Source organism: Ipomoea triloba, chromosome 7 (assembly GCF_003576645.1).
Source record: "Ipomoea triloba cultivar NCNSP0323 chromosome 7, ASM357664v1".
Classification (NCBI taxonomy): domain Eukaryota; kingdom Viridiplantae; phylum Streptophyta; class Magnoliopsida; order Solanales; family Convolvulaceae; genus Ipomoea; species Ipomoea triloba.
In genome coordinates this window covers 24,263,469-24,289,123 of record NC_044922.1, presented here as the reverse complement: position 1 = coordinate 24,289,123, position 25,655 = coordinate 24,263,469, and the positions used below count along the sequence as shown (strand labels likewise).

Genomic DNA, 25,655 nt, shown 5'->3' with positions numbered 1-25,655 from the left:
TTACAATAACTCAACAGCTCTTTAAGTAAAGAGACTAAATTACAAATTGTGGTGAGACACCCTAGTTCATATTGAAACCCCTAATTGTGAATGAGTTAAATTACAATAACTCAACGGCTCGAGTGAAAGTACTAGTACTAGATACCCACAACGGCCACAAGGATGCCACCTCTATTATTGGATTAATTTACTAAGAGCATCCTTATCACTTTTAATTTTTTGGTGTTCATGTAGGAAAGATCAGGAGGGAAGAAACAAATTAATAATTAAAAAAAAAACCTATCAGCGTGTCAAGAATTCAGATAGTATAATAATAATAATAATAATAATAATAATAACAAACAAGATTTACGCGCCAAATAGGGATACACCTGCCTTGTTTTTCCATGTTTAATGCATAAGTAGCGGGCCCCACAAAGATACATTACTTGCCGGGATTAAAAATAAAAAATAAAAAATAAAAAATAAAAAATAAAAAAAAAAACTCCTTCCTACACTAATTAAAAACTCATCTTTGATTTTTTTTTTTTAATCTGAAAATCTTCCAATAATCCACAAATGTGGATGCTCTAAATGAAATTTCGCTAACTTGAGTTTAAATCTCCTTACACATGTTAAATTCATACTATATTAATACAATACTAAACCTAATAACATCCATTAAGGAAGGTTCTCATTGCATTAATAAAAGCAAACTTCTTCAAAATGTAAGCAAAGCCCCTTACACATGAAATAACATTCATAGGGGAGATAAACAAAAAACCTAAAACAAAGTCAGTCATCATGTTAAAGAAATAAACGGCCAAAACCAATATAACTGTATCCTGACATAATGATTCAGTACTTGTTGTGAGCATAACCTTGCCAACTACTCTGTCCCATTTCCAGGACTTATGTCCTGGTAGGAAACCAAACCCCTCTTACCAACTGGGGAGCTGGATCTGGATCTCGAACTATGTGATGCTTTCCTTGCATGCTTCCTGGGAGCAGTTTCAGGCGAACTAGAATGAGATGCACCACGGCTTCGTGAGCTCGAATTTGACCTTCCTCGACTTGATGGTTTCTGGCTATCCACTCGAGGCCCAAGCCGAGACTTCAACTTATCACTAATTGCCGGCCGCCTATCCACAGGGCTACGGCTGCGTGAAGGGGTCCTGTTGTGCTTTTTACTTGAGGGGGAACCATTAGGGCTGCGAGATACACTCCTACTTCTACCCCTGTATCGGTATCTAGTACAGACAATAGAGCAAATGTTTAGTCTTAATTAATCTGATAAAACATAACTACATGCACTCATGAGAGAGAGAGAGAGAGAGAGAGAGAGAGAGAGAAACCTAGGTGGACTCCTCCCTTTTGGAGAACCTCTATAGCGTCTTGGTGGAGAGCGATCAGAATAGTTTCTGTAGCTTGAATACCTAAAAGAACAAAACCTTTTATGTAACTCATGGCAGCCTTCAGGTCAGACGAAATATTCATTGAACATCCTTCACTTACCGATCACGATTTCTTTGAATGTTCCTTCCACCATAATAGGGCCTATAAGGTTGGCGTTCTGGAGATGGGGTGCGATAGCGTCTTGCAAAGGAATATTCTTTAGTAAAGCCGCGCCCTTTCCTAATACGTTTGGAATTTCCATCTGGAGATTTATGCGCAGGCCGTTCAGCAGGACTTTTAGACCTCTCTCTTGCTTGGCCAGATGTTTTAGGGCTTCCACCATCCTGCTGCAGCCTAGGGCTTCCCTTAGGACTCACGCTTGGACTGCGTCGTCTTGATCTTGGCCTACCCTCAGGACTTGGTGAAGCACTCCTGCATATATGAAACAAGATTATACACTTTAGTGGAAACAAAACAGGCGTAGAAATCCACACACAATAATGCAATCATAAACAAAGCTTCACAAAGCAAACCTGGACTTGTTCAAATTATCAGAATAATGACTCCCTGGGACAGGTTTATCACTGCTTAAGTCTCTGCCATGACCATTATTCACAAGTTTATCATCCTTCTTAGAAAATTCACCCTCTCCTGTCAAATTTCCCTCGCTTTGCTTCTCCTTTTGCAGCTTTCTCCCAGCTTTTCCAAGATTTTGTGACTTATCCAAATCTGAGTGAAATTAACACACAAAATTCTAGAAGCTTCAATACAAAAGCCGTGCAATCCAATTCAAATGTCAGCGCACTCCTTTACCCCAAGTCACAAGTGAAGGGAGGAAAAAAGAAGTGGTCAAGGAGTTCCATATTTTTTGGCAAAGGGATGCAACAATGGGACACCAAACTAACAAATCCCTTTGTGGTTCTAATGTTGAGAGCATATTTCAAGACTTGCCTTTATGCGCAGATCCACGCCCACGGGCATTTTCATCATCTGAACTGCTATCACTGGCACTGGTACTCAGACTGTCACTGCTGGAACTCTCAGAACTCCTGGTCAAAATGTGAAGTTTCAAAAGGCCAATATTAGATAATACTGTGAAATGGACCAGTTGCAAATGAAAAGCAGAATAGTGTTTCTTTTAGTGAAGAAAATTGTGATACCGTTTTGTCTTGCGCTTCAATCTTTTATGACGGAGATTCTTTCTCCTTCCACTCCTTCCATTCCTCCCTTTCTTTGCATGAAGATTCCTCCCTTTTTTTGTTAACCTCCTCCTTTTCTTGTGCCTTCCATAACTAGAAGAACTTGAAGACTCTGATTCAGAAGAGTCTGAACAGGAATCAGTGTCTGAAGAGGTGTCGGAATCTGTGTCAGAGCTGTAGGAATCAGATGAAGAGTATCTTTTTCTCCTCTTCTTTACATCTCTGGCAGACCTCTTGGGTTTATCTTTTGCAGGACTATCAGATCCATCGTCAGAAGAAAGCTCTCTCACAGACTTTTTCTTTTTAGCTGGATATCAGTAGTCAGGTACCAAAGACAAATGTATAAGAGATAAACCATATAAATGCAGCAATAGGATAATGCAGTTCACATAGAAGCTTAAGACTAAATTGGGTATCAAACCCAATAATACCTTTATCATCTCCAGTTTTGCCATTAGTCTTACTGTCTGAGGTTTCACCACAATCAACAATTTTCACAAGCTCAGACGGTTTTCCATCAGCCGATCCCACCTGTTCCATTTTCTTTAGGATATCCATTCCTTTCACAACCTTTCCAAAAACAACATGCTTCCTACACATGAACAAGAAAAATAAAATAAATTAATAATACTCTTTTCCCTCAACTATAAAATAGCATTTTTCATTTTTAGTCTTTGACTATCAATTTAAGTCCAGGGGTGGAGCCAGAAAAAATGTTGAGTGAGGGCGAAGATGCACATTAGAAACATCAAGACAACTGGGCTAAACAGTTCTTCAAAAGTAAATTTTGTTTTGAATTAATTTTTCATAATTAAATCATAAAATTTATTTAGAATATTAGTAACATTCCTCTCGTAAATGATTTGGCATTACTCCATTTTAGCAACTTATTTAACTATTCATCAATCATCAAGTGAACTCATCAATATAAGTATTATGTTGAGAACATTCATCAATTCATCTAACAACCATTTAATCAATTAATCTAATAACATACATCAATTTACCAAGTTGCAAAACATGTATATGTCTGTAAAATCATAAATAAATTTGATACTAACTAATAAATTAAAAAAAAAAAAACATCTGATAAATTAACATTCATAAATAAATTAACTAAATGTAAAAATAAACTAATAAGTTTTTACAACAAGTCCTCTAATATAGTAATATTTAATCATAATACACATGCTAGTTTAATAATTAAGTCCTCTAATACACATAGTGGCTTCACCATTAAATTTAACCAAATTTAGTCTCAACTTTTTCAAATGAACCAATTCAAATGTCCTCGCTTTTTCGACATTTCACCAACCTTTGCCTTTCTCTATGTGACTACATAATGACATTTTAGACATTTTGGAGCAATTTAGTCATTTGAAAAAGTTGAGGGACCAAAAGTGAAATTAACTCTAACAACAACAATAATAATAGGTTAAGTCATGGCACAAGTTTAAATACCATCTACATTCATAAGCAGTACTAACAGTCAAGATGACAATTGTCAACAGCAATCACTTCATCACTTAAGCAATGAAGCGATCGGCGGTCTACTGCATTGATTCATTGAATTGACCACATATATAAAAGCGAGGGAAATCAATTGCTTTAAATTGAAGCAATCAAGGTGAAAGTAGAAGAAAAATCGTATTTTTATACAAGAACTAAGTCAGCTTAGTCTTCGAGGTGAGAATTACTCCTAAGAGTGCCAACCCAACCTCCAAAACTTTCTCAAATCTTGATCTAGTGCTTACCAACTCCATAGCTTCCAACGATTAGTCATTCAGTCAATGACTCCATAGCTTTTGGCAATTTTCCAACAACTCAATAGCTTCCAGTGAGAATTGATCATCTTGATGTGGACAAATTTCCAGATATCTTCAATTGATTATTATTTTGGATTTCAAGCTGTTTCCTTCAGAGATGTTTAGTAGTTTCCCTTACCAACATTTGGTACTTTCCTTTACAAATGTTCGGTAATGTTGGGGATAAGGTGGACGGGCCCGCACTTGAGGCCCACGAGGGAGGCACAACTAGGATCGAAGAGGGTCCAACGAGTGGGCCTATTGGGTGTAGCGTTTGCTAGACCTCGGCCTAGCTTAGGGCAGATGAACTTTGGGCACAAGTTAGATTCATGAAGGTAGACCCAACATCCCTTCTCAGGGCAAGCCACGAGGCCCATGTTTGAGACAGCTCCCTCAGTCAACCAAAGGATGATGCTTAGAAGGAGGTGGCACAGGAGGGGCATAGACTCAAAGGGTACAGTGGGGCAAGAAATCAGGCTAACCCATACCACCCGTATAAATAGGCCTTGAGAAAGCCTAGAGGGGGAATTTCTACTACTTTGGACGAGCATAACCCCTTTCTTCCCCTGGTAACTTGCTAGACCACCTTTGTAATCTTATGCCCTCAAGCCCACCATCTCATAATACCTATTAGTTCCCATTAATCTCTATTACATTATCATTGTAATCCCAGGTATAATACCCAACAAGTAGTTATGGAATTTATTTTCCTTTTTAGTTTAGGAGTACTACTTATGTATCACATCTATATAAATGGAATTTATAGGATAAATAGAAAGGGAATTAAGTCAAAATTGAGGAGAAGGAAAACTCCCAAAAATTCCTAGTTAGTTTCCCTACTCTTCCCTCCACCTTTTCAATCTCACAAAATAAGCAAGCAACCCTCCTCTTCATGCTTTTGCCAGAGAACATAACATTTTGGTTTTGTTAACAAGCGTTGAATAAGTGGAAGACACAGCATGAACCAACGGCGCCGAGGTAAACCATTCCCAAATTTCCTGATTTCAAACTTGAGGACAAACATGATGTCCTAGAGAGGATTGATGATGTGGACAAATTTCTAAATATCTTTGACTGATTATTATTTTAAATTTGGTTATATTCCTTTACAAATGTTTGGTAGTTTCCTAGTTTAAAGGTTTGGAAGTTTGCTTTACAAATGTTTCGTAGTTTTTGTTATTTTCCTTTTCAGTTTAGGAGTACTGCTTATGCATCCCATCTACATCTATATATATGGGTTTATGGACTAAATAAGAAAGGGAGAATTAAGTCAAAATTAAAGAGAAGCAGAACTCCTAAAATTCCAAGTTATTTTCCCTATTCTTCCCTCCCCCTATTCAATTGGCAAACCGCCCTTCACTTCCAACGATCTCAATCACCCTGTGACGTGTGTTTTTGCCAAAGAACATAACACATCCTCTAAGAGGTATGTTACTCTACTTAGTTGATCTGGCATTCGCTTTGCTTCATTTTCTTATCTTTTTTCTGTTTTGGGAAGATGGAGTTCCTCATATACCTTGAACCCTAGGCTGATTTGTCAAGCAGCTACATCTCCCGCCTCTCTCAATCTCCTTACTCCATGTTTTGCCCACTTTGTGATCAGAAAGTAACACACAAAGAGAGTGTAATGGGCAAGCTTTAAAAACAATTATTATAACTATTACGAAAGTCAATATCACATAAACAATTTATTTTACATTTTGACTATTATTTGTAGTCAAAATAAGTCTTTTTTTTAGCAACGTACTAAAAATTTTGGTAAAATCAGTCATTTTTGTAATATAAATAATTTGGGCAAAATGAGTAGATAGTGTTAAATCACATGACATTTTTTTCGGGTGGTTGGGGTGCGGGGGGTTAAGAAAGTATGTGCCCACTGTAATTGGATTGAATATATTGTTTCAGTAAGAAGTCAAGTTCTCATTCAAAAAATCAAGATCCGGGATAAAAGCATGGATCCGTCTTGTGCACAATGACAACATTCATGTGAAGTGCAATTATTGACAAGTCAATTATGCTTGCATTATTATTAATTTATCTAAACTGTACAATTTTGTCTTAAAGTTGCATTGCAAAACATTACATATCAACTAGAATCAGAATGTTTTATATTTATCAGGTTGCATTGCTGCGCTTTTCGCATTTAAAAACTTTGTTCAAGATGATCATCTAAGAGAACTGGGAGAAAATAAGACATCAAAATTAAACACATCACATACCCATCAAGATGTGGTTGTCGTTTAAATGTTATAAAGAACTGGGAACCATTTGTACTCGGACCGCTATTTGCCATAGAGAGAAGACCAGGCTCACTGTGGTCCAGTTTGAAGTTCTCATCTGGAAGAAAATAAAAAATGTATATGAAAATTAAAAACCACCAAATAGAATGTTCACATCCCTAAGGAAAACAAAAATAAAATAAAATAGAAAACCCTACCAGCAAATTTTCCTCCATATATACTTTCTCCACCAGTACCTGCAAACCATTAAAAGAATGTTGCCTAATATATATGTCCATGAAGGTGGAAGTAGAACAAAGCTTCTGCACCAATTGAACTTCAGGACCCAGAAGTCAGGAAAGCATACCATTCCCTTTCGAAAAATCACCACCCTGCAGAAAAGAGAGGCAAGAAAAACAAATATCAATACTATCTCACCGCACTGAAAGATTTTAATCAAACCTTCTTAAGAAAACTGTAAGGCACAACAGACATATGGAGACAATAATTGGGTACAAATCATCTTTCAACATGTCACAACCAGAGAAGGTGGCATCATATATCATCATCACAATAGTGTGATTTAATATAAAAGCTTTTCTACATTCTTGTCATCATTCAAGTCCAAAGTTGAATACCAAAATTTAAGCCTTAAATTGAATTAATTAATCAAAGTGTTCCTGAAATTTTGGCAATAAATTGAGAGAGAAGAATCATAATATTGAGCCATTTCTTAAACAAATGCTTCATCAAGGCATTGGAACATACTTGTGCCATAAATCCTTTGATTATCCGATGAAATATGCATCCCTTGTAATGAAGAGGTTTCCCAGTTGAAATACCAATACCTTTCTCACCTATGAAGCACAGCATAAAACCACACCATTGATCATATCAACCAACAGAAAGTAAAACTCCATCCATATAAGTGTTAGTGAAAGCAAATAAGATGAAATGGGAAAGAGTAAATAGAAGCTCGACAAAAGGAATGTTAAGATTAGAGCACTTCCCAATTATTTTTCTCCTCTGAGGCATTTTCAATTTGCCATGCACATTAATGGAAACAAGAGTAAATTTCAAATGATATGACAAAATAGAGTGATTTTTAAGCAAACCCTTCCAAACAACCTTTCTATTCTCAACTGTAAACAAAAACAGCCTTACTTTTCTCTACCAGAATCAAACTAAGGTAATAGTAACCATGACTGCCTCAATCATGAATTACACTTCCTCAGTTTCTCTACATCTCCTCCATGACCCTGAGGCATAACAGGTCATCTGTCCTGATGGAGGGTGAGTTGGAACTACACTGGAAACAACATCAACATAATATATCCTCGGTGCCTCGGTGGAGTAAAATGAACTCCACAAGTTACCTGGTGACTGGTCCACAACAATCCCACACACTCTAAACCCAAAATGGCTCCTCAAATTATAGGCCCTGCTCAGTTTTATAATTGAGACTTCTACAATTTATTACCAATAATAAGTGCAAGTCCAGAGAAAATACCAGTGCAAAGTGCCCGGAAATTTTCAGCTGTCTTAGGAACAATGTCAGCAAATAACTGCACAAGCCCAGAAAAGAACTTTTACTCAGATTAGGTATAACATTTGGGGTTGAACTTTGAAGTAAATGCACTTGAAAAGAGTAGGGTCAAGGTTAAAAACAATGAGAGAAAGGATAAAATGATCAATATAAAGGGTTTCATATCAGCAGTGACCTCCATAACAATCCTTTGCACAGGACCTCCATCAAATGACACATCAAAAAAGACAAGTGGATTCTTCTTCTTCATCACCTTCCACTCAAAAAGCTGAAACATGAACACAATTTTAGAACATACAATAAAAAATCTCTCAACCAATTGTGCTTGAGATGACTAAATTACTCATTACTATTCCATTGTGGAAATTAGGGCAAATACTTATATAAATTAAACCTTTAAACCAAAACTGAAGAGTCAAAAACACAAAATCATGGAAATACACACTACTACCTAATTGCTAGTCACTAATTATTTGTCCAGAGGAATGTCCAAGAATGCCCAGATTGGTCCATTGAAAAGATAACAATTCAATGAAAAACATTAGACATTACCAAATTGGAATTGTACAATTGAATGAAAAAAAAAAAAAAAAAAAACACACACACACACACACACCAAAACCCTGAACCCTAAATCCACCCAACTATCAGTGGAAGAAATAAGCTTTTACCAGCATTGAAATACATAGTCATTTGTAGTAATTGAATACAGTAAACATGCTTTTACTGGAAAAATTAAGATCTTGATTCTCGAAGCACGAAGGACACATCAAGATTTATAAAGACCCAACCGAATAGAAGACGACTGAATGATTCGTAGAGAAATGAGATCGAATTTGTACCCCAACCGGAGTGACGGGAACTCTGTCTGAATGAACTCGTCAATTACAGTGAATTAGAAAAGACTGGCGTCCATCGATTCCATCTGCACGACTGCTGTATAAGACTACTGAAAGGGAGAGCACAAGGCGTTCTTTCGTTTTACTCTTTTTCTTTGTCCTATTACGGACTAGGTTTAAGGTTTTTGCCGTAATTTTCTGATTAAAATTGTAAGTAAAATAGTAGGTTTGGACCAGTCCGACGGTCTAATCCGGTTCATTTGCTACAATAAGCGAACTAGGGTTAACTCGTTTTGCGGTAGATAAATTATTGTGTGGACCATAAATATAAAATATTGGGAAAATGACACTTTTTTTCCTATGTTATATGCTTATAGCACTTTTCCTCCCTGTGTTATAAAGTGGCAGTTTTTCCCCCTCAGTTATTTTAAAAGTGATAGTTTTCACCCTTGTAATATTAAATTGACATTTTTGCCCTTAAAAATAACCATTTCATTTATTTTTATTCTCCAACCAATTATTACTAATATGTATGGAAGATCACAGTTCGATACGAACCTAATCAAACACTGTAGCAATTGAACTTAAATAGTATAGACAATTACGGTTACGATTCAGAATCGAAAAAATAAAATAAAATAATTGTTGAATTTAGACTATTTTTAAATTTGAAATAAAATTATAAAAATAAATAAATAAATAAATAAGTTTTGATTGGCGGTTTAAAATCGAAATTATAACCGAACCGTACCGATTTATCAAAATAAGTGGTTGATCATTTTTACTATATATGATTGTGGTTAAGTTCCGGTTCACGGTTCAATAATTATTTAATTTTATTTTTCGGTTATGAATCGTAACCAGAACCGCCCATACTATTTCGGTATGATTGCTACAGTGTTTGGTTAGGTTCGAATCAAATCGTAATCATCCATACCTATAAGTAATAATTTGTTGGATAAGAAAATAAATGAAATAATTATTTTTAAGGGTAACAATGTCAATTTAACATTTCAGGGGGGAAAACTGTCACTTTAATAACACAGGGGGGAAAAGTGCTATAAGCACATAACATGGGGGGGGGGGGGGGAATGCCATTTTCCCTCAAATATTTTTAATATATACTAAAAGCACATTATTTTTTATTAAATTTACATTATTTGATAGTGTATATAAAATAATATACTTTCAGTACTTAAATAATGTACTTGTAGTATATTAAAAATGTATTTTTTATTTATGGTCCACACAGTTGTATGGACCATGGTTCATGTAAAAATGATTGTTTACAGTATTGAATTTTAGCTTTTAGTTCATAGACCAAGCCGACCCAATTTGACTCGTCGACCCTTTACATATATATATGTTATAATGCACAAGTTTGAATTCCATAGAGAACATTTTAGTTCTTGAAGACCAAGGAGTGGAGCTAGTTTGCCACGGCCCAATTCCAAAAGAGAAAGTCAATATTTTAGTCAAGAGAGGAACTTGAATCCCCCAACAGATATTAAGATGATCCTTAAAGGATGCTAGAAATTATAATTTGCTAGTTGCAGCTGTAATAGTTGATGAATGATGATCTAGATCCAAATATTGGTGAGCGTGATATATTGGATCTAGATCCAAATATTGATGAGCGTGATATATTGGTGGAGACAAAGTCAGGTAAACTTAAAAGAATAAGTGAATTGAACCCTGCATATTTGCCTTTGCAATATCCGATTTTGTATCCATACAGTGAGGATGGATATGATATAGGGAAGATATATAGTTCTCAGGTAATAAAATATCACAACTTGGTGCAAGAAGCAGGGTAACTCCTAGAGAATTTTTTTCATATCGAATACATGAGAGGAGTGCAAAATTGTCAACATTACTGTATTCAAGTAGATTGTTTCAACAATTCCTGGTAGATGCCCACACAATGGTGGAGTCAGGAAGGCTTATATACATTAGGTGCAACCAGAAAGCCCTAAGGTGTGAAGCTTAGAGGGGGCTATTAGATGCGTTGTTGAGAGGTGATATTGAACCGTCAGCACAAGGCCGAAGACTTATATTGCCGTAAAGCTTTACAGGTGATGCGAGATATATGATACAGAACTACCAAGATGCCATGACAATTTGCCAGTGGATAGGTATCCGAAATTTTTCATCACATTTACTTGCAATCCTATGTGGCTACAAATTAGTAGGTACCTTGACAAGAGAAATCTACGTCCAGAGGATAGACCTAATATAATGTGTCGAATCTTCAAAATGAAACTAGACTTTTTAATCAAGAGTTAAGAATTGGGGAGTTGTTCGGAAAAGTGACAGCATGTATGTTACATTTATATTAGATACGTAGTTAAGACAAATATTACTAATACAAACTAATCATATGCTTTTTAATGCTATATTTACATATACCATTGAATTACATAAACAGGGTATACTACATGCTCATATACTGAATACTGTTGTTCCTTGAAAAGAAAGATTCACAGACTACTATACCATTCATGGACAACATAATATCAGCTGAAATACCAAGCAAAGACAAAGATTCAAATTACTACAATGCAGTAGAAGAATTCATGGTCAATGTGGTCAATCTAGGCCTAAACCTCCTTGCATGGTTAAAGGTAGGTGCTCTAAGTTTTTTCCAAAGAAATTTGTTGCTGAATCACATTTTGACGATGACGGTTAACCAATATATAGAAGGCGCGATAATGGTAGATCTGTTGAGAAAGATGGTATTGAATTGGATAATAAATATGTTGTACCACACAATAAACACAACTATTTATTAATAGGGCCTTCACCAATAGTTAAAATTTTGGTATAGTTTTTAAGGAGATTTTGTAAGTGTGATTAGGAAAGAGAAAATGATGTGGAAGAAAAAAAGAAAAGAAAAAAGAAATACAAAACAAAAATTAACCAAAAAAAATATTTAAAAAAAATGGATTACGCGCCCGCCTGGGCACGGGAGTTGCGCCTCACGCATGTGAGGCGCAACTCCCATTAAAGCTGGTGAGCCCACATACATCTGCAAAATCCCCATTCTTGCAGGAGCAAAATTTCCCCTCTCTCTCCTCTTTCTCTCTCTCCCACCTCATCACCTTCTTCTTAAATTTCGTGTAAAGTTCCCTTATTGGGGATGGCCTAATATTGCAATATACATAATATATTTTCTAAACTTTGAAACATTTTTTTCATTTTAACTTCAAATAATTTATAGTCCGTGGCTAAAGACCTTGTGGTCAAGCGGCATCCGGTGTACACTCCCATGTGGAAGGGAGTGGGTTCGAGCCTCAGTGGAGACATCTGTTGACTCTTTGTGCTTCAGTAGGTTGAGAAAGTAGCTATGAACAGATACTACCTTGTAACCGAGTCAATAGAACTCCAAAAAAAAAAAAATTTATAGTCCGTGCATCGCACAATAAGAGCAAATTGCCATTTTGGTCCACTGACTATAGGGGTCCTAAGAGCAAATTGCCATTTTGGTCCACTGACTATAGGGGTCCTATTAATTTGTATCCACGTTGGTCCACTGACTATAGGGGTCCTATTAATTTGTATCCACGACTTTCAAAAGTGTTAATTGCATACCATGACTTTTCAATTTGTATCAATTTCGGTTAAGAGCAAATTGCCATTTTGGTCCACTGACTATAGGGGTCCTAAGAGCAAATTGCCATTTTGGTCCACTGACTATAGGGGTCCTATTAATTTGTATCCACGTTGGTCCACTGACTATAGGGGTCCTATTAATTTGTATCCACGACTTTCAAAAGTGTTAATTGCATACCATGACTTTTCAATTTGTATCAATTTCGGTCACTCCGGCCAAATTGGCGGCCAAATGTCGCCGGATTCTCTTAATCCCTCCGTTTTGACTTAATATAAGGGGCAAAATTGTACTTTCCACTGTGCAAAATAACCCAACCCAACCCCTATCCCCAAACTTGGTTCAGCTTAGTCCCTCTATCTTTTGACCCGGATTATCTTCTCTCTTCTCTCTAGTCTGTATATTTCTGCAAAATTATCCGGCGAAATTCTTCAGACGAAGGTGAAACTGAACAAAGACTGTTAATTTTAGATATATCCATCTCAGTTGCCACTGATACATGCTTCATGGAAGTTTGACGTGAAGAATTCTTCTTTAACATCATTTTATCTGGGCTTGATCGCCCGCTTAGGTTTCCATTTTCAAAGCGGTTTGCAATGTTATACTTAGTTGAGTAATCAAAATGATCCTGCAATGGTGATCCTGCAGGTGGTGGAGACACTTTGTCCTTCATGGGCAACTCAACAAGGTTGGAATTTATTGCTGTAGCAGCCGAGGCAACAAGGTTGCCTTCCTCTGCTGACATTGAGGAAGATTTAGAACGATGGCTCCTCACCTCCATGGACTTGACAGAACTTGCCTGCCCTGTTGAAAGCGATCTCTGCTCTTCATCCATTGCATGGAAATCGTATCTGGAATTGTCAAAATCTTCAGAGGAAAAAATCGTACTGGGTTGGTTTATGTGATACGCAACGGCGACGCAACCGCATTTTGAATTGCTTCAGCCTGCGTACAAAGGTCGTTGTGAACCCCGGGCTGAAGAGAGGCTTCTCCGCCGTTTGAGGCGGCGAACTGGAAGCTTTGCGGAGAGCGTACAAAGAGAACTAGAAGCTTTGCGGAGAACGTACAAAGCTTTGTGGCGAACTGCGTACAAAGCTCGGCGGTTTATCAACGATGGAGCTTCGTTGGATCCCGACAAAGAGAAACTCAAAGAGGTAACTGAATCGGCGGCGGTCGCCGACGAAAGGAGCGGGAGATTCCGATTATGGCGATGGGCTTCTAGATATGGTGGCCCACTTATTGCTGAACCAGGTTTGGGGATAGGGGGTTGGGTTGGGTTATTTTGCACAGTGAAAAGTACAATTTTGCCCCTTATATTAAGCTGGAACGGAGGGATTAAGGGAATCCGGCGACATTTGGCCGCCAATTTGGCCGGAGTGACCAAAATTGATACAAATTGAAAAGTCATGGTATGCAATTAACACTTTTGAAAGTCGTGGATGCAAATTAATAGGACTCCTATAGTTAGTGGACCAAAATGGCAATTTGCTCGCACAATAATAATAATAATAATATAATAATAATAATAATAATAATATTAATATGAGGATTCTATTATTCTAATGTTGTCGTTGAACGCCCGAAGCCCTGAGGGCCTGAACTGCTGATCGTGAAAACCCTAATACCCTAACTCCTCGTCGCCCCAAAGCTCCAAGCTGAAGTCGCCGGACGCCGCCTCGCCGCACCACGAACCACCGACCAGACTCACCAGATATAAGCACTAAGCTCTTCGTCGACTCGCCGGACCTGTCCGCCGCTTCGCCTGCTGCCGGACTATTACTCGCTCACCGTCGGACCAGTCACTCGCTCATCGCCGGATTTCTGACGAAAGGTACTCTTCCTAGTTCCTCCTTCGATTTCTTAATTGATTTTTTAATTTTTCTGTCATTCTGTCTTCCAAGTTCGAATCTGGAAATTTTGATTTTTTATTTCTAATTGCTTGAGCCTTGGCTGCCTTGAGTGTTGAAGAAGACTGAAAAAGTGAAAATTGCTTGATTTCTGAGTTGATTTTTTATTTTCTAGCCTTGATTGAGTGAGTTGAAGTTTGAACATTGCATTTGAGTTATTTGGCAGTGAAATTTTTGTTTTTATTTGTTTTTTTTTTTTGTTTGAAATATTGAAATACTAGTGCAAAAGACTGGAATTCGAATTTCATTTCACTGGAATTGGAATGAAATTCCAGAATTCCTGTGCAACACTGACTCCTTTTTATTTTTATTTATACTTTGTGTTTTTAATTGCTCAATTGTTGAATACTTAAAAATTATTGTTTTTTTTTTTGAAAACTAAAAATTATTGTTTTAGTTATTCTTGTTCTCCAAATATTAATTATATAGATGGATGGTTCTTTATCTTGTTAACAAAACACTACAAGTGAGCCAACCGAACACTACAAGTGGATTTGGGAAAATGGATTAATGGGTTATGTGAATATGTGATGCTTGGTAATTGGTAGTGTGTTTGATTTTGCTATTTTGTTATGTAATGTTTAGAGTTTAGACGAGTTTGGAGTTCAGTCTTTGGGAAGTTTTGAAATATGCATTATTAGTTATTTCACTTATTTGGTATTTTGAAATTTAAATTATTAGTAAAAATAAATAAAATAATAAAAATTTGCGGCTTTGCCTTAGAAAATAAGGAAATGTTGAGAATTGGGGTTCCTAAATTGAATCGAATATGGTTTCATTCTTTTTAAAGCTGAACAAACTGAAATCGAAAAAAGCTGGACCGAATACCAAAATGCCCACCCTTAATTATAGCTGTATGCCTGTATTGATGAACCCAAGACATTTCATAGATTTGCAACTTCTTTATCACTTTGATTTTCGGCCTGTCAATTCTTGACTTAGCATGTTTTAGATTCTGAAAGTTGAACTTTCAGGAATTTTATCTCACTTTCTTCATGAACTAAAGTTTGATTAGACCTGTTTGGGTACCAACCAAAATCAATCTGTTTGGTTTTGCTTGGTTATAAAAATTGAATGGTTGCTTTATGTTGGATTTTGTAGTTACAGGACTGTTAAGTTATGTTTGATTTTGGTTGGTCTGAATTTGTAGTTTTTTGGGTGGATCAAGAAACCAATAAAAACTGTCAGTGTGAGGGTTTCCTTGTGTAGATTTGATTTCATACAGCCATACAGGCTATATACTCTATAATTATATGATATTTAGTAAATATTCTGTTGAAATAAAATTTACCTAAGTTGTATAGACCCTACAAACCTAATTGCTGTGATTTTGTGTAAGCAAAATCAGTATACTAGATTCTTTTGCATAATAAGCTTGCTGAAATGCTGAATGATTTCCTCCTGAAGTTTTATAAAGGACATTCACATTCTAGTGTGTTGTTATAATGAATTTGAATCACCACATTAATTCCTTGATATCTTTTAAATGACATATTTTTAGTATATTAATTTTTTATTTTTTTTTTTAATTTCAATAGTTTGTAAGCATTTAGGATACTGGTGAATCATGAATGAAATATTATGAGCTCATAGTCTATGAGATATTGAGGATCAAGTTTGTTTTAATTCTAAGTGCATTGATGAGAGAATCACTTTGTAAATTACTTTAATCCTTCTTCGCATTGTAATTTTCTTAATCAAGAAAATGGTCATGACACATTAATTCGAGTTGTTCTTTCCCTGATTTGACCATAGTTTTTCTTAGTTGACATAGTCAATGGTTATTTAGTCTGCCAAGCAGGATTTCTCCCATTTGCAAGTTAAATATAGCTACTCCTTTTTATGTTCACATAGAAACTATGAAGAATTATGCTTGCATCATTCTGTGGCTTTCACTATTGCTTCAAGTTGTAGACTAATGCTGGTTATACTTTTTGTACTCTCGTCCCACATGAGGTGAGGGATGGGAATCATGGGATACCAATTGTTGTTTCCATTTCATTATGGAGCATATAATTGATTAATAAAGTCTAGAATGTGATTTGGTTCGTTTTGAAAACTTTGAAGACATTGGAATCAAACTAACCTGGGAAATTGGAAAATTGTAAGATTAAAGCTCCAGACCTTCAAGAAATGGCTGACAAATTGGCCCCTGAGAAGCAGCACAGCTTCATCCACAATGGTACTCTCTCTATCATATATGCATTAACATTATTATGTCCATTATTTTGTAAAAGTTTGTTACAGTTTCATGATTGATTATCAGGTCAGAAGGTCTTTGAATGGGACCAAACACTTGAAGAGTTGAATATTTATATCAATCTCCCGGAAAATGTTCCCAAAAAGCTATTCTATTGTAAAATCGAGTCCAAACATTTGGAAGTTGGGATTAAAGGCAACCCTCCTTACCTCGATGTTAGTTTTATGCTACTCTGCCTCTACTAACTTTTTTCAAGTGGATAGAGCTTTAATTTTCGTGAGCATTCATATCATCTGACTATATTTTATACGCCTTTTTATGGGGTTTACAGCATGACCTTTCCAATCATGTGAAGACAGATTGCTCATTCTGGACTTTAGGTAATGATTCTATGATGTGAGAGCAAAAGAACATCTTTTTTGTCCATACGCATCGTCGAAACCTGAAACGCTGTTGCAAAAGGAATTATGTAGAATTTTGTGTAATCCATGGAAGATTTGACCTGTGTGATGTGTTTTCTTTATGAAAATAATTATCCTGTTGATAAAAAGCAAAACTTTTTGTTTGGTAAATAAATGGTGCTTCTCTGGAGGTATCAGAAGTGTTAAAGAGAAGTTTGAAGTTTGTGTTTAAAGTAGGCCATGCTGATATTGTTCCAACTGATTGAGGTGTACTCCTATTACATTCAAGTCATATTGATGAAATGGTTATTATTTGTATAGAAGTGCAAATTTTGGGGCAATCATGGTTGAGAATGACAAACTAGGTTTAACCAACTTATGATTTGAACGAGTACTTTTTATGTATGATAACAAAAAATTATATGTTGCAGAGGATGATATAATGCACGTTACCCTTCAAAAGAGGGATAAAGGTCAGACATGGTCTTCTCCTATCATAGGTCAAGGTCAGTTGGATCCGTACACCACGGACCTTGAACAGAAGCGCCTCATGCTTCAAAGGTTCCAAGAAGAGGTAAATGTTTGCTCTACTCCAGTTGCAAGTTACTATTCTTAGTGTTGCTTGTGTCTGTGGTTGCATGTTTGATTATATGAGGTTTCCAGACTTTGCAAAGGATTATGATGCCTCAGAGTCAATAGTATAACCTTAAACAATAAATGAAACCAGCCTAAACATGGAACACCTTAGAAATAGAATAGAATTATTTCTATAATCCTTTTAAACAGATAAATATTTGATGGATTAACAAAAAGTATTGATACACACACACATACATATATCTAATTTACATGAATATTTGATGAAAAATAGATTTTGTTCGCTAGCGCTCAATTGTTTTATATAGTTTTAGCATTGTACTCTGAAGAGTTACTTAATGAACTACATATAGATTAAATTTAGTAACTTGAAAGTAATGTATCTTAAATTGTGCTGCAATGAAGTCTATACTGAGTCCCTTGCAATTATACTTGGTGTCTCTTTGCTTCTGGTGATAAGATGCTCCCTTTTGCAGAATCCGGGCTTTGATTTTTCACAAGCACAGTTCAATGGCAATTGCCCTGATCCAAGGTCCTTCATGGGTGGGATCCGATCTACTTAACTTTGAAAGTAATTTATCTTCACTCTGATTCATCTCTCAGTCTCGGCTTTCTGCAGTCTCTAGTGGATGCCATGTCAAAACTGGATTTGTGCAATTGTTAGGTAAACATGTTGAAAAATAAGTTGTTGGAATTGAATGCGGTGTATGTATATAACAATTTCGTGTGTGTGAAATAAAACTAAAACTATGTGCCATGACATCTATCATTTTATTTCATGTTATCCTTTTCTTCTCTCACCCTTTCATTTTCTTTATTCATCTCTCCCTCGGTCTTATAAAAGTCATTGTCAAACCATGCAGGCATGTCCAATTTTTAAATATTTATGGAGGCTAATGTAAGGAAACTTTAGGAACATATTACTATGACTATGAAATCAAGTCAAATTTGGTGACCACCAAGGATAGTTTTGAAGTACATATTCCTGCATTGGTTAATCAACTGCACTTTATAGCCTGAATTGTTTGGATGGTTGAAACTTGAAATTATTGTTAGTTTCTTTGTAATATGCTTAGATGGGTGAACTCTTCAAGTTCTATGTGTTTATTATATTATTTAGTATTTACAATCTGTATTAGAGTTGCAGTTGTATTGGTATAATTTTCAATTGCAGATTAGTCAGGAGAAAATTATTCAAGAACATTTATTGTGAGAGTTCATTTCAATATTAAAGGAGAAATATAAATCTCTATATCATGTGATAATTATATTGAACAATAATATTTATTTTCAAAAGTAATTATTTTGATTTAAGTATTAATTGGTGGGGGCGTATAGTGTATGGTGTTAGTTGATAGATGATTGAGTTCGTTGTTTTGATCAGTGGTAGTATTAGCGGTTTGTAAAAATATGTTTGCTAAATTAAGCGTCTACGATTAACTAATAACATGTAAAATGACATATAAAAACATAAATCTATTATTTTTATTTATTTTACTATGGTTACATTATTATTTAATAGGGTTAAATTAAGGAAAACACATTTATTGTATATACTTCATATGGACAGTACAAGAAACCCAAAAGAAGCCCAAATCTTCTTCACTGAAACATTTGCTTGACGTTGCACGGTTGTTATGCCATGGACCTGGATCTACCTTACAAGGTGGATTCAGGTCTATATTCACAATTTTATAATTCTATTTTCACAATTTTAGAACTCTATATTTATAATTTTTGAACTTTATGTTCACAATTTATAAACTCTATATTTACAATTACAGAACTCTATGTTCAAAATTCTATGTTCACAATTTCATAATTTTATGTTCACACTTTCAGAAATTGATATTCACAATTTCATAACTCTATATTTAATAGTATAACATAATTTTTGAATCTATATAACAAAATTGTGAATATAGAGTTCAAAAATTGTGAATAGTGAGTAATGTAATTTTGTATATTAAGATTTAAAATTGTGAACATAGAGTTCTAAAATTGTGAACATGGAGTTTTTAAATTGTGAACATGGACCTGGGTCGACCTTGCAAGGTGGATCCAGGTCTATATCATAATTTGCCGACATTAGTTGTTATATCGTGGACCATGGTCCAAAAACGACATCGTTTCTTTAAATAAAGAAACGGTTGTCATCACATCTTAATGGAGCTCCGTAAATAAAATTACAGTTTATTTCAAATGATACTGCTTCACATTTGTTTTTATATTATCAAAAGAAAACTGCAGTGTATATAAAATGAAACTGAATAACAGTTTAACATATTTGAATTTATATTGACCGTAACGGCTGCTAATCCCTCCCTATTTCACTTTTACACCTTCCAAGGGCCCAATGGAACTGTAGTTATATCGAAATAATACTGTAGTTGTGTTGAAAGGAAACCGCAGTGTATATAAAATGAAAATGAATAACAGTTTCACATATTTTAGTGTATACTGTTGTATAAAACTATAGTTATATCGAAAAGAAATTGTAATTGTGTTGAAAGGAAATTGCAGTGTATGTAAATTATAAAATGAAACTGAATATGTTATACACACAGAGTTATTTTTTGCGGAACGGGTGCCATTTCTCCTGTTTCTTTTCATTAATCAAAACGATGTCGTTTTGATGCATGGACTACCCTACATTGTGGACCGCTGTCCACAGTAAAATTTGCACTTCTTATAAGGCCTTCTCCAATAGTTAGAATTTTGGTGTAGATTTTGATGAGATTTTGTAAGTGTGATTAGGAAAGAGAAAATGAGATGGAAGAAAAAAAGAAAAGGAAAAACAAATAGAAAACAAAATCTAACAAAAAAAATATTAAAAAAAAAATTAATATTACGCGCCCAGGCAGGCGCGAATTCCGCGCCTCACGCGTGCGTGAGGCACAACTGCCTTAAATGGTGGGGCCCACCATTTACCTGCAAAATCTCTCATTTGTAGGAGAAAGATTCTATAATAAAGCACCACTTCCCATTTGTTCAAAATGCAATGAGTCAGTTTTTTTCCTTAATTTTTGTGTCCAAAATGTCTAATGGGAACGGCCTAAGGCTTATACGATTTTTTTTTTCTCTCTCTCTCTTTTTTTTTTTTTTTTTTTTTTTTTTTTTTGTATCTTCTTCCTTGTCTATATTCTCCTTTTTCACATCCGCTTGATGTTGCATAATCCATTTCATTGATTTTCACCTTTGATATGCACCGCCAAGCATTCTAGTATTGTTAAACATTTATAAATGTCTCAATCTATTGACTTCTAAAATAATTACCAACTAAGCTAGTTTATCTTTTATTAATATGCATGCATGCATGTGTGTGAATATATGTATATATATATATATACACACACACACACACACACACACACACACACACCAGAGATCAAATGCGAAGAATGTTCGGGTAAAAAAATGGGGTGAAATCTTAGTGTCATTGATTTAGCAAAATTCTACCGTCCATAATGATGATTTTTTTTTTTAAACGCGATGACATTATGATAATTTAATGCATAACTTAGAACTTAAGGTGCTTAAGTTCGAAACTTAAGTTCGAAACTTAAGCTGAATAAATTTGAAACTTAAGGTGCATAGGTTCGAAACTTAAAGTGCATAAGTTCGAAACTTACGGTACAAAATTTGAAACTTGATGTGCATCAGTTTGAAACTTAAGTTCATCAATTCAAAACATAAGTTCATCAGGTCGAAGCTTAAGGTGCATCAGTTCGAAACTTAAAGTGCATAACTTTGAAAACTTTAAGTGCATGACTTTATCCAATAAAATCTGTACGCCATAATTTATACTCGTTGGAAAACATCTAGCATCTTCATTTCCAAAATGTAATGCTAATACAAGTTTGAATTCGTAATAGGAGAGGAAGAAAAAGGAAGAAAACGACAATGGTGGGAGGAGTTCATTCGCAGCTTGTTGCCAGGAAGCGTTTATTTTTTTATTTAACTTCATTCTGGATAGTTGATCTAGATTAGATCAACGACTCAGATTTCACCCTATTTTTTTACCAACAAAATGCACAACAATGAAAATGCACAAATACACCAAAAAACACACAACACACCCAAAATAATGCACCATAACTCCACGCATTTAATTGTGCATTTCTGAACATTATGTGGTGCTTTTATGCGTACCTAATGATGCATATTTGTGTTGTGCATTTCTTAACATAGTGTGGTGCATATATGCAAACCTAGTGGTGCAGTCGCACTGACTGCACGTTAAGGCGCGACCACACCAGAACTCTCTCTCTCTCTCTCTCTCTCTCTCTCTATATATATATATATATATATATATATAAAATGTTGAATTCAACAACCATTTTAGATTTCTATTTAACACAAAATACACTCTTCAATTACTCTACTTTTTATTTATTGTTATTAAATTTTACGGAGTACTTTTTATTGATATCACACACTAATTGGTTACAAAAATAAGGGAAATTTGCACTTTTCGTCCTTAAGTTATAGGGTAATTGTAAAATTCGTTCATAAGTGTTGTTCATATTCACTTTTCGCCCCTAAGTTATCATTGGCATTGCATCTTTCGTCCATAAATTATACTAAAATTGTAAATTTCGTCCATAATATTTTATTATTAAAAAGACGAAAAGTGTAACGTCAATGATAACTTAGGGACGAAAAGTGAGCAGGACAAACACTTAGGGATAAGTTTTACAAATTATTCTATAACTTAGGGACAAAAAGTCTAATTTTTTCAAAAAATAAAGTAATTTTTTTTCTATACATGTAATACATGTAATGAAATGATATTACAGGCGAATATATTCTTAAAATAAAATTGTAGGTGATTTCCGTATTCCTAATTCTAAGAATAATCATAACAAGCTATGATAGGAGCCTATCATCCGTTGTATGGGCATGAAATTCTGCACCCTATCGCCTTTAAAGCTGCTTTTTTACTCTCGTTTTTCCTCACCTATGTCTTTTACGCGTTTTTTTTTTTTTTTTTTTTAACTGTTGACATTTGTGACAAGGTTTGGCCAGCAGCACGTACTAGTCTCTTCATCACTGTTGAATTGATAGAGATTGGTCGATAGTGAAATACTAAATATTTAGACCGGACAATTATCAACACGATTTGTTAATACGATATAAAATCAGACACAAAAATAATAGATAGTGTTTAGTCTTAACATATTCTGTGTTGTTAATGAGTTGACCCGTTAATAATCCGTTATGTTTCTTGCCTTAACGGGTTAACTCACTAAATCTATTAAAAACTTGTTTAACCCGTTTACCTGAACACGTTTACACAAAGTTGTTTATAACCCGCTAATAAGAACCATTCTTATTTAAGTAAATAATGTCATTTTTTCTTCATAAAATTTATAAATAGAATCATTCGTTTATTTTTCTTTATTTCATTAGTTATTTTTATTGACTTATAATGTTATTTTTTTGAAAATTTGTAGATTCAGGACAAACCAAATTAAATGAAATTATAAAAGATATCACGAATATAACTAAGGATGAATTCATTACATTAGGCCAAAATCATACACCAATTATTGATGTTCAATAATCTAAATTTTGAATTTTTATTGTGTTCAATTTTATTCTAATAACTTCTTTAATTATGATTTTTATGTTATTTTATCATTTTATGAATGTTATGAATTGAATATATTTTTTAGTTTGTTTGATAGATTGAATTGTACGTTTTATTTCTTTTTTATATAACTTATCTTAACATTTTGTTTTTGTTTTTTTTTTTTTGTTTTTTGTTTTTTTTGTTTTGTTTTTTGTTTTGTTTTTGTTTTTGTTTTTATTTTTAATATATTAATATGCTTAGCGAGTTTAAATAGGTTTTGTGTCATATTGTGTCAACACGATCCCGAAACCTGTTAATAAAACATGTCTATCATGTAAACCTTTTAACCCGTTTACAAATCTGTTTGTGTACGTGTTAAGAATTTCAACCCGTTAACCTTAACATGTCGTGTTCGTGTTTAGCCTTATCGTGCTCGTGTCGTTATTGTGTTGACCCGTTAACGAACTCGTATACACGAATTGCCAGGTCTATGAATAGTGAATGCAACTACTACATGTACTCTCTATTTCTATTCGAGTTTTACTACATGTACTCAAGTCTTACTCACTCAAATTTACTTCTTATGTGACGGGCTCTAATAAGCTATTTTTTTCATGTGGCTTCCAATACAAGTGTCTACATCAAGGTTTTATGTGTGAGGGTAAAAGTTGGGAGTCACATAGCATTTTCCTTTTTATTCTATTACTTTTACTCATTGATGTGACAATAAATTATTAGAGCATCCATATCAGAGGTTATTTTAGGGTTTTTTGAATAGTGCGTAGTGACTTGGAGGTGAGAGAAGGCAAGAGAGGGAAGGATTTGTTTCATCTGCAAGAAAAGGGTTATTGGAACAGTAATGGCTTAGCACGGAATCCAAAGTTAGTTGCGCCACGAGTGTGTGGCTGCAACCAGTGCGCTCAGCGGGTGCGTGTACTGCACGCGCTTGACAACTACTTTTTTTTTTTTAAAAAAAAAAAAAAAATCAGATTTGTATTTTTTCCCCTTCCAATTTTCTCTTTCCTAATCACAGTTACAAAAACTACCAAAAAACCTCTATTACTATATACTCTTAGTTATTTTATCATGTGGGTCCCAATAAAAATGTCAACATCAAAATTTTGTGAGAGAGAGTAAAAATTATGAGTAGAAATTGTATTTTCCTTACCATTGCCCCACACGAAATTAGATGCCTCCATTTCACCTTCAATGTCTTTGGACAAAAGTAATTTTCTTACGCCAACCTCAGAGCATCCCCAAGAGGGGTAGTGATTTTTGCTGAAGTAAAAATTTGATATGGCAAAAACTTGTGTGAGACCGTCTCACGGGTCTCAATCCGTGAGACGGGTCAGATTTTTAATAATATGGGTAAACCCGCGCAGTCCAACATCATTCATTGCATTTGGAAGATCTTTTTTGTTAGCAAATACAAGCAGCACAACATCATGGAGCTCATCTTCATTCAACATCATGTGCAATTCATCTCTTGCCTCCACAATACGATCTCTATCATTGCTATCAACAATAAAGATGAGACCGTGCTTGTTCTGGAAATAGTGCATGGACGGATCTTGTCCTGGCCACCAACATCCCAACTTGAGCTTGTACAATATGGTTGTCTTACCAGATGCATCAAGACCAACCATCAGGATATGCATCTCCTTCTTGGCAAAAAGCTTACTGAAGAACTTGGTGAATGTGACTCCATTGCTCTTTCTTCCCGATGTTCCCTGAGAGAAACTTATGAAAGAGGGATCTAATGAGCGGAAACGAGAGAGACAGAGCCGATAGGAGAAATGAAGCCTGCGAATCTGCATGCGATCAATGAATAATATCTCCTAGATTTGTTTCTCTCTCTGTTTCTTTGCCACACAATTCTTCTCCACTCTCAAGCTCTTCGCCTCCTACGACCTAGTCTTCCAAGCTCCTCCTCCTCCTATCTTCCACTCTTATCTAATCATCTTTTATTTTCTCAACACCATCTTCCACTCTTATCTCATCCTCATCTAAATTACACTTTGCGGAGGAAGAGGAAGATGAACCACCACCCCTTGGCTGTAAAGAAGGTGGTGGTGTTGATGATGAAGAAACTAACATTATCACTATGTTATTTATAGATCTCTAATGCGCAGCTCGATCAACATGCTCAATAACCTCTACTACTAGTTGCAAGGTCAGATGAAGATGTTGAAAAGCTGCATCTACTACTACTGCACACTCTCCCTTACCCTCACCCTGCTGCGGGTTCCCACCAAATGAATTTCACCAGTTTGTACTCGATTTCATCTTGTGTTCTCATTGCAATATTTTTTATTCCAAAATGCAAAACATTTTTTTCCCTCTGATTCTTAAGCTTTTTGTAGATAGGCTTGCATGAGCCATA

The 25,655-nt window shown here is 35.1% G+C and overlaps 3 protein-coding genes across 5 annotated transcripts; 1 reads left to right on the top strand and 2 right to left on the bottom strand.

The window, feature by feature from the left end:
* Nucleotides 1-612: 612 nt before the first annotated feature.
* LOC116025515 (peptidyl-prolyl cis-trans isomerase CYP63) lies at nt 613-9,156 on the bottom strand. The gene is made up of 14 exons (XM_031266755.1): nt 8,986-9,156; nt 8,319-8,411; nt 8,108-8,162; nt 7,366-7,454; nt 6,965-6,989; nt 6,816-6,854; nt 6,598-6,715; nt 3,005-3,165; nt 2,535-2,880; nt 2,326-2,423; nt 1,908-2,103; nt 1,495-1,806; nt 1,335-1,415; nt 613-1,229 (listed from the first exon to the last, which is right to left on the bottom strand). Exons 2-14 carry the CDS (start codon nt 8,391-8,393, stop codon nt 869-871), a joined length of 1,956 nt encoding a protein of 651 aa, XP_031122615.1. The 5' UTR covers nt 8,394-8,411; nt 8,986-9,156; the 3' UTR covers nt 613-868.
* A 5,002-nt stretch (nt 9,157-14,158) lies between these two features.
* Nucleotides 14,159-18,895, top strand: LOC116026304 (nudC domain-containing protein 2-like). Of its 3 annotated transcripts, XR_004099817.1 has the most exons (7): nt 14,159-14,423; nt 16,567-16,681; nt 16,766-16,914; nt 17,031-17,079; nt 17,532-17,674; nt 18,174-18,361; nt 18,561-18,895. XR_004099817.1 is itself a non-coding variant. In XM_031267784.1 (6 exons), the coding sequence occupies exons 2-6, from the start codon at nt 16,633-16,635 to the stop codon at nt 18,258-18,260; spliced, it is 477 nt and encodes a 158-aa protein (XP_031123644.1). In that variant the 5' UTR covers nt 14,159-14,423; nt 16,609-16,632; the 3' UTR covers nt 18,261-18,481. The 3 variants fall into 3 exon arrangements, 2 of the variants coding, with proteins under 2 accessions (XP_031123644.1, XP_031123643.1); XM_031267784.1 differs by lacking the exon at nt 18,561-18,895 and having other exon boundaries at nt 16,609-16,681; nt 18,174-18,481; XM_031267783.1 differs by lacking the exon at nt 18,561-18,895 and having other exon boundaries at nt 18,174-18,481.
* Nucleotides 18,896-24,257: 5,362 nt separating this feature from the next.
* On the bottom strand, nt 24,258-25,089 carry LOC116024375 (ADP-ribosylation factor-like). The gene is made up of 3 exons (XM_031265269.1): nt 24,647-25,089; nt 24,441-24,550; nt 24,258-24,295 (listed from the first exon to the last, which is right to left on the bottom strand). The coding sequence occupies exons 1-3, from the start codon at nt 25,087-25,089 to the stop codon at nt 24,258-24,260; spliced, it is 591 nt and encodes a 196-aa protein (XP_031121129.1).
* Between the last annotated feature and the right edge of the window lie 566 nt (nt 25,090-25,655).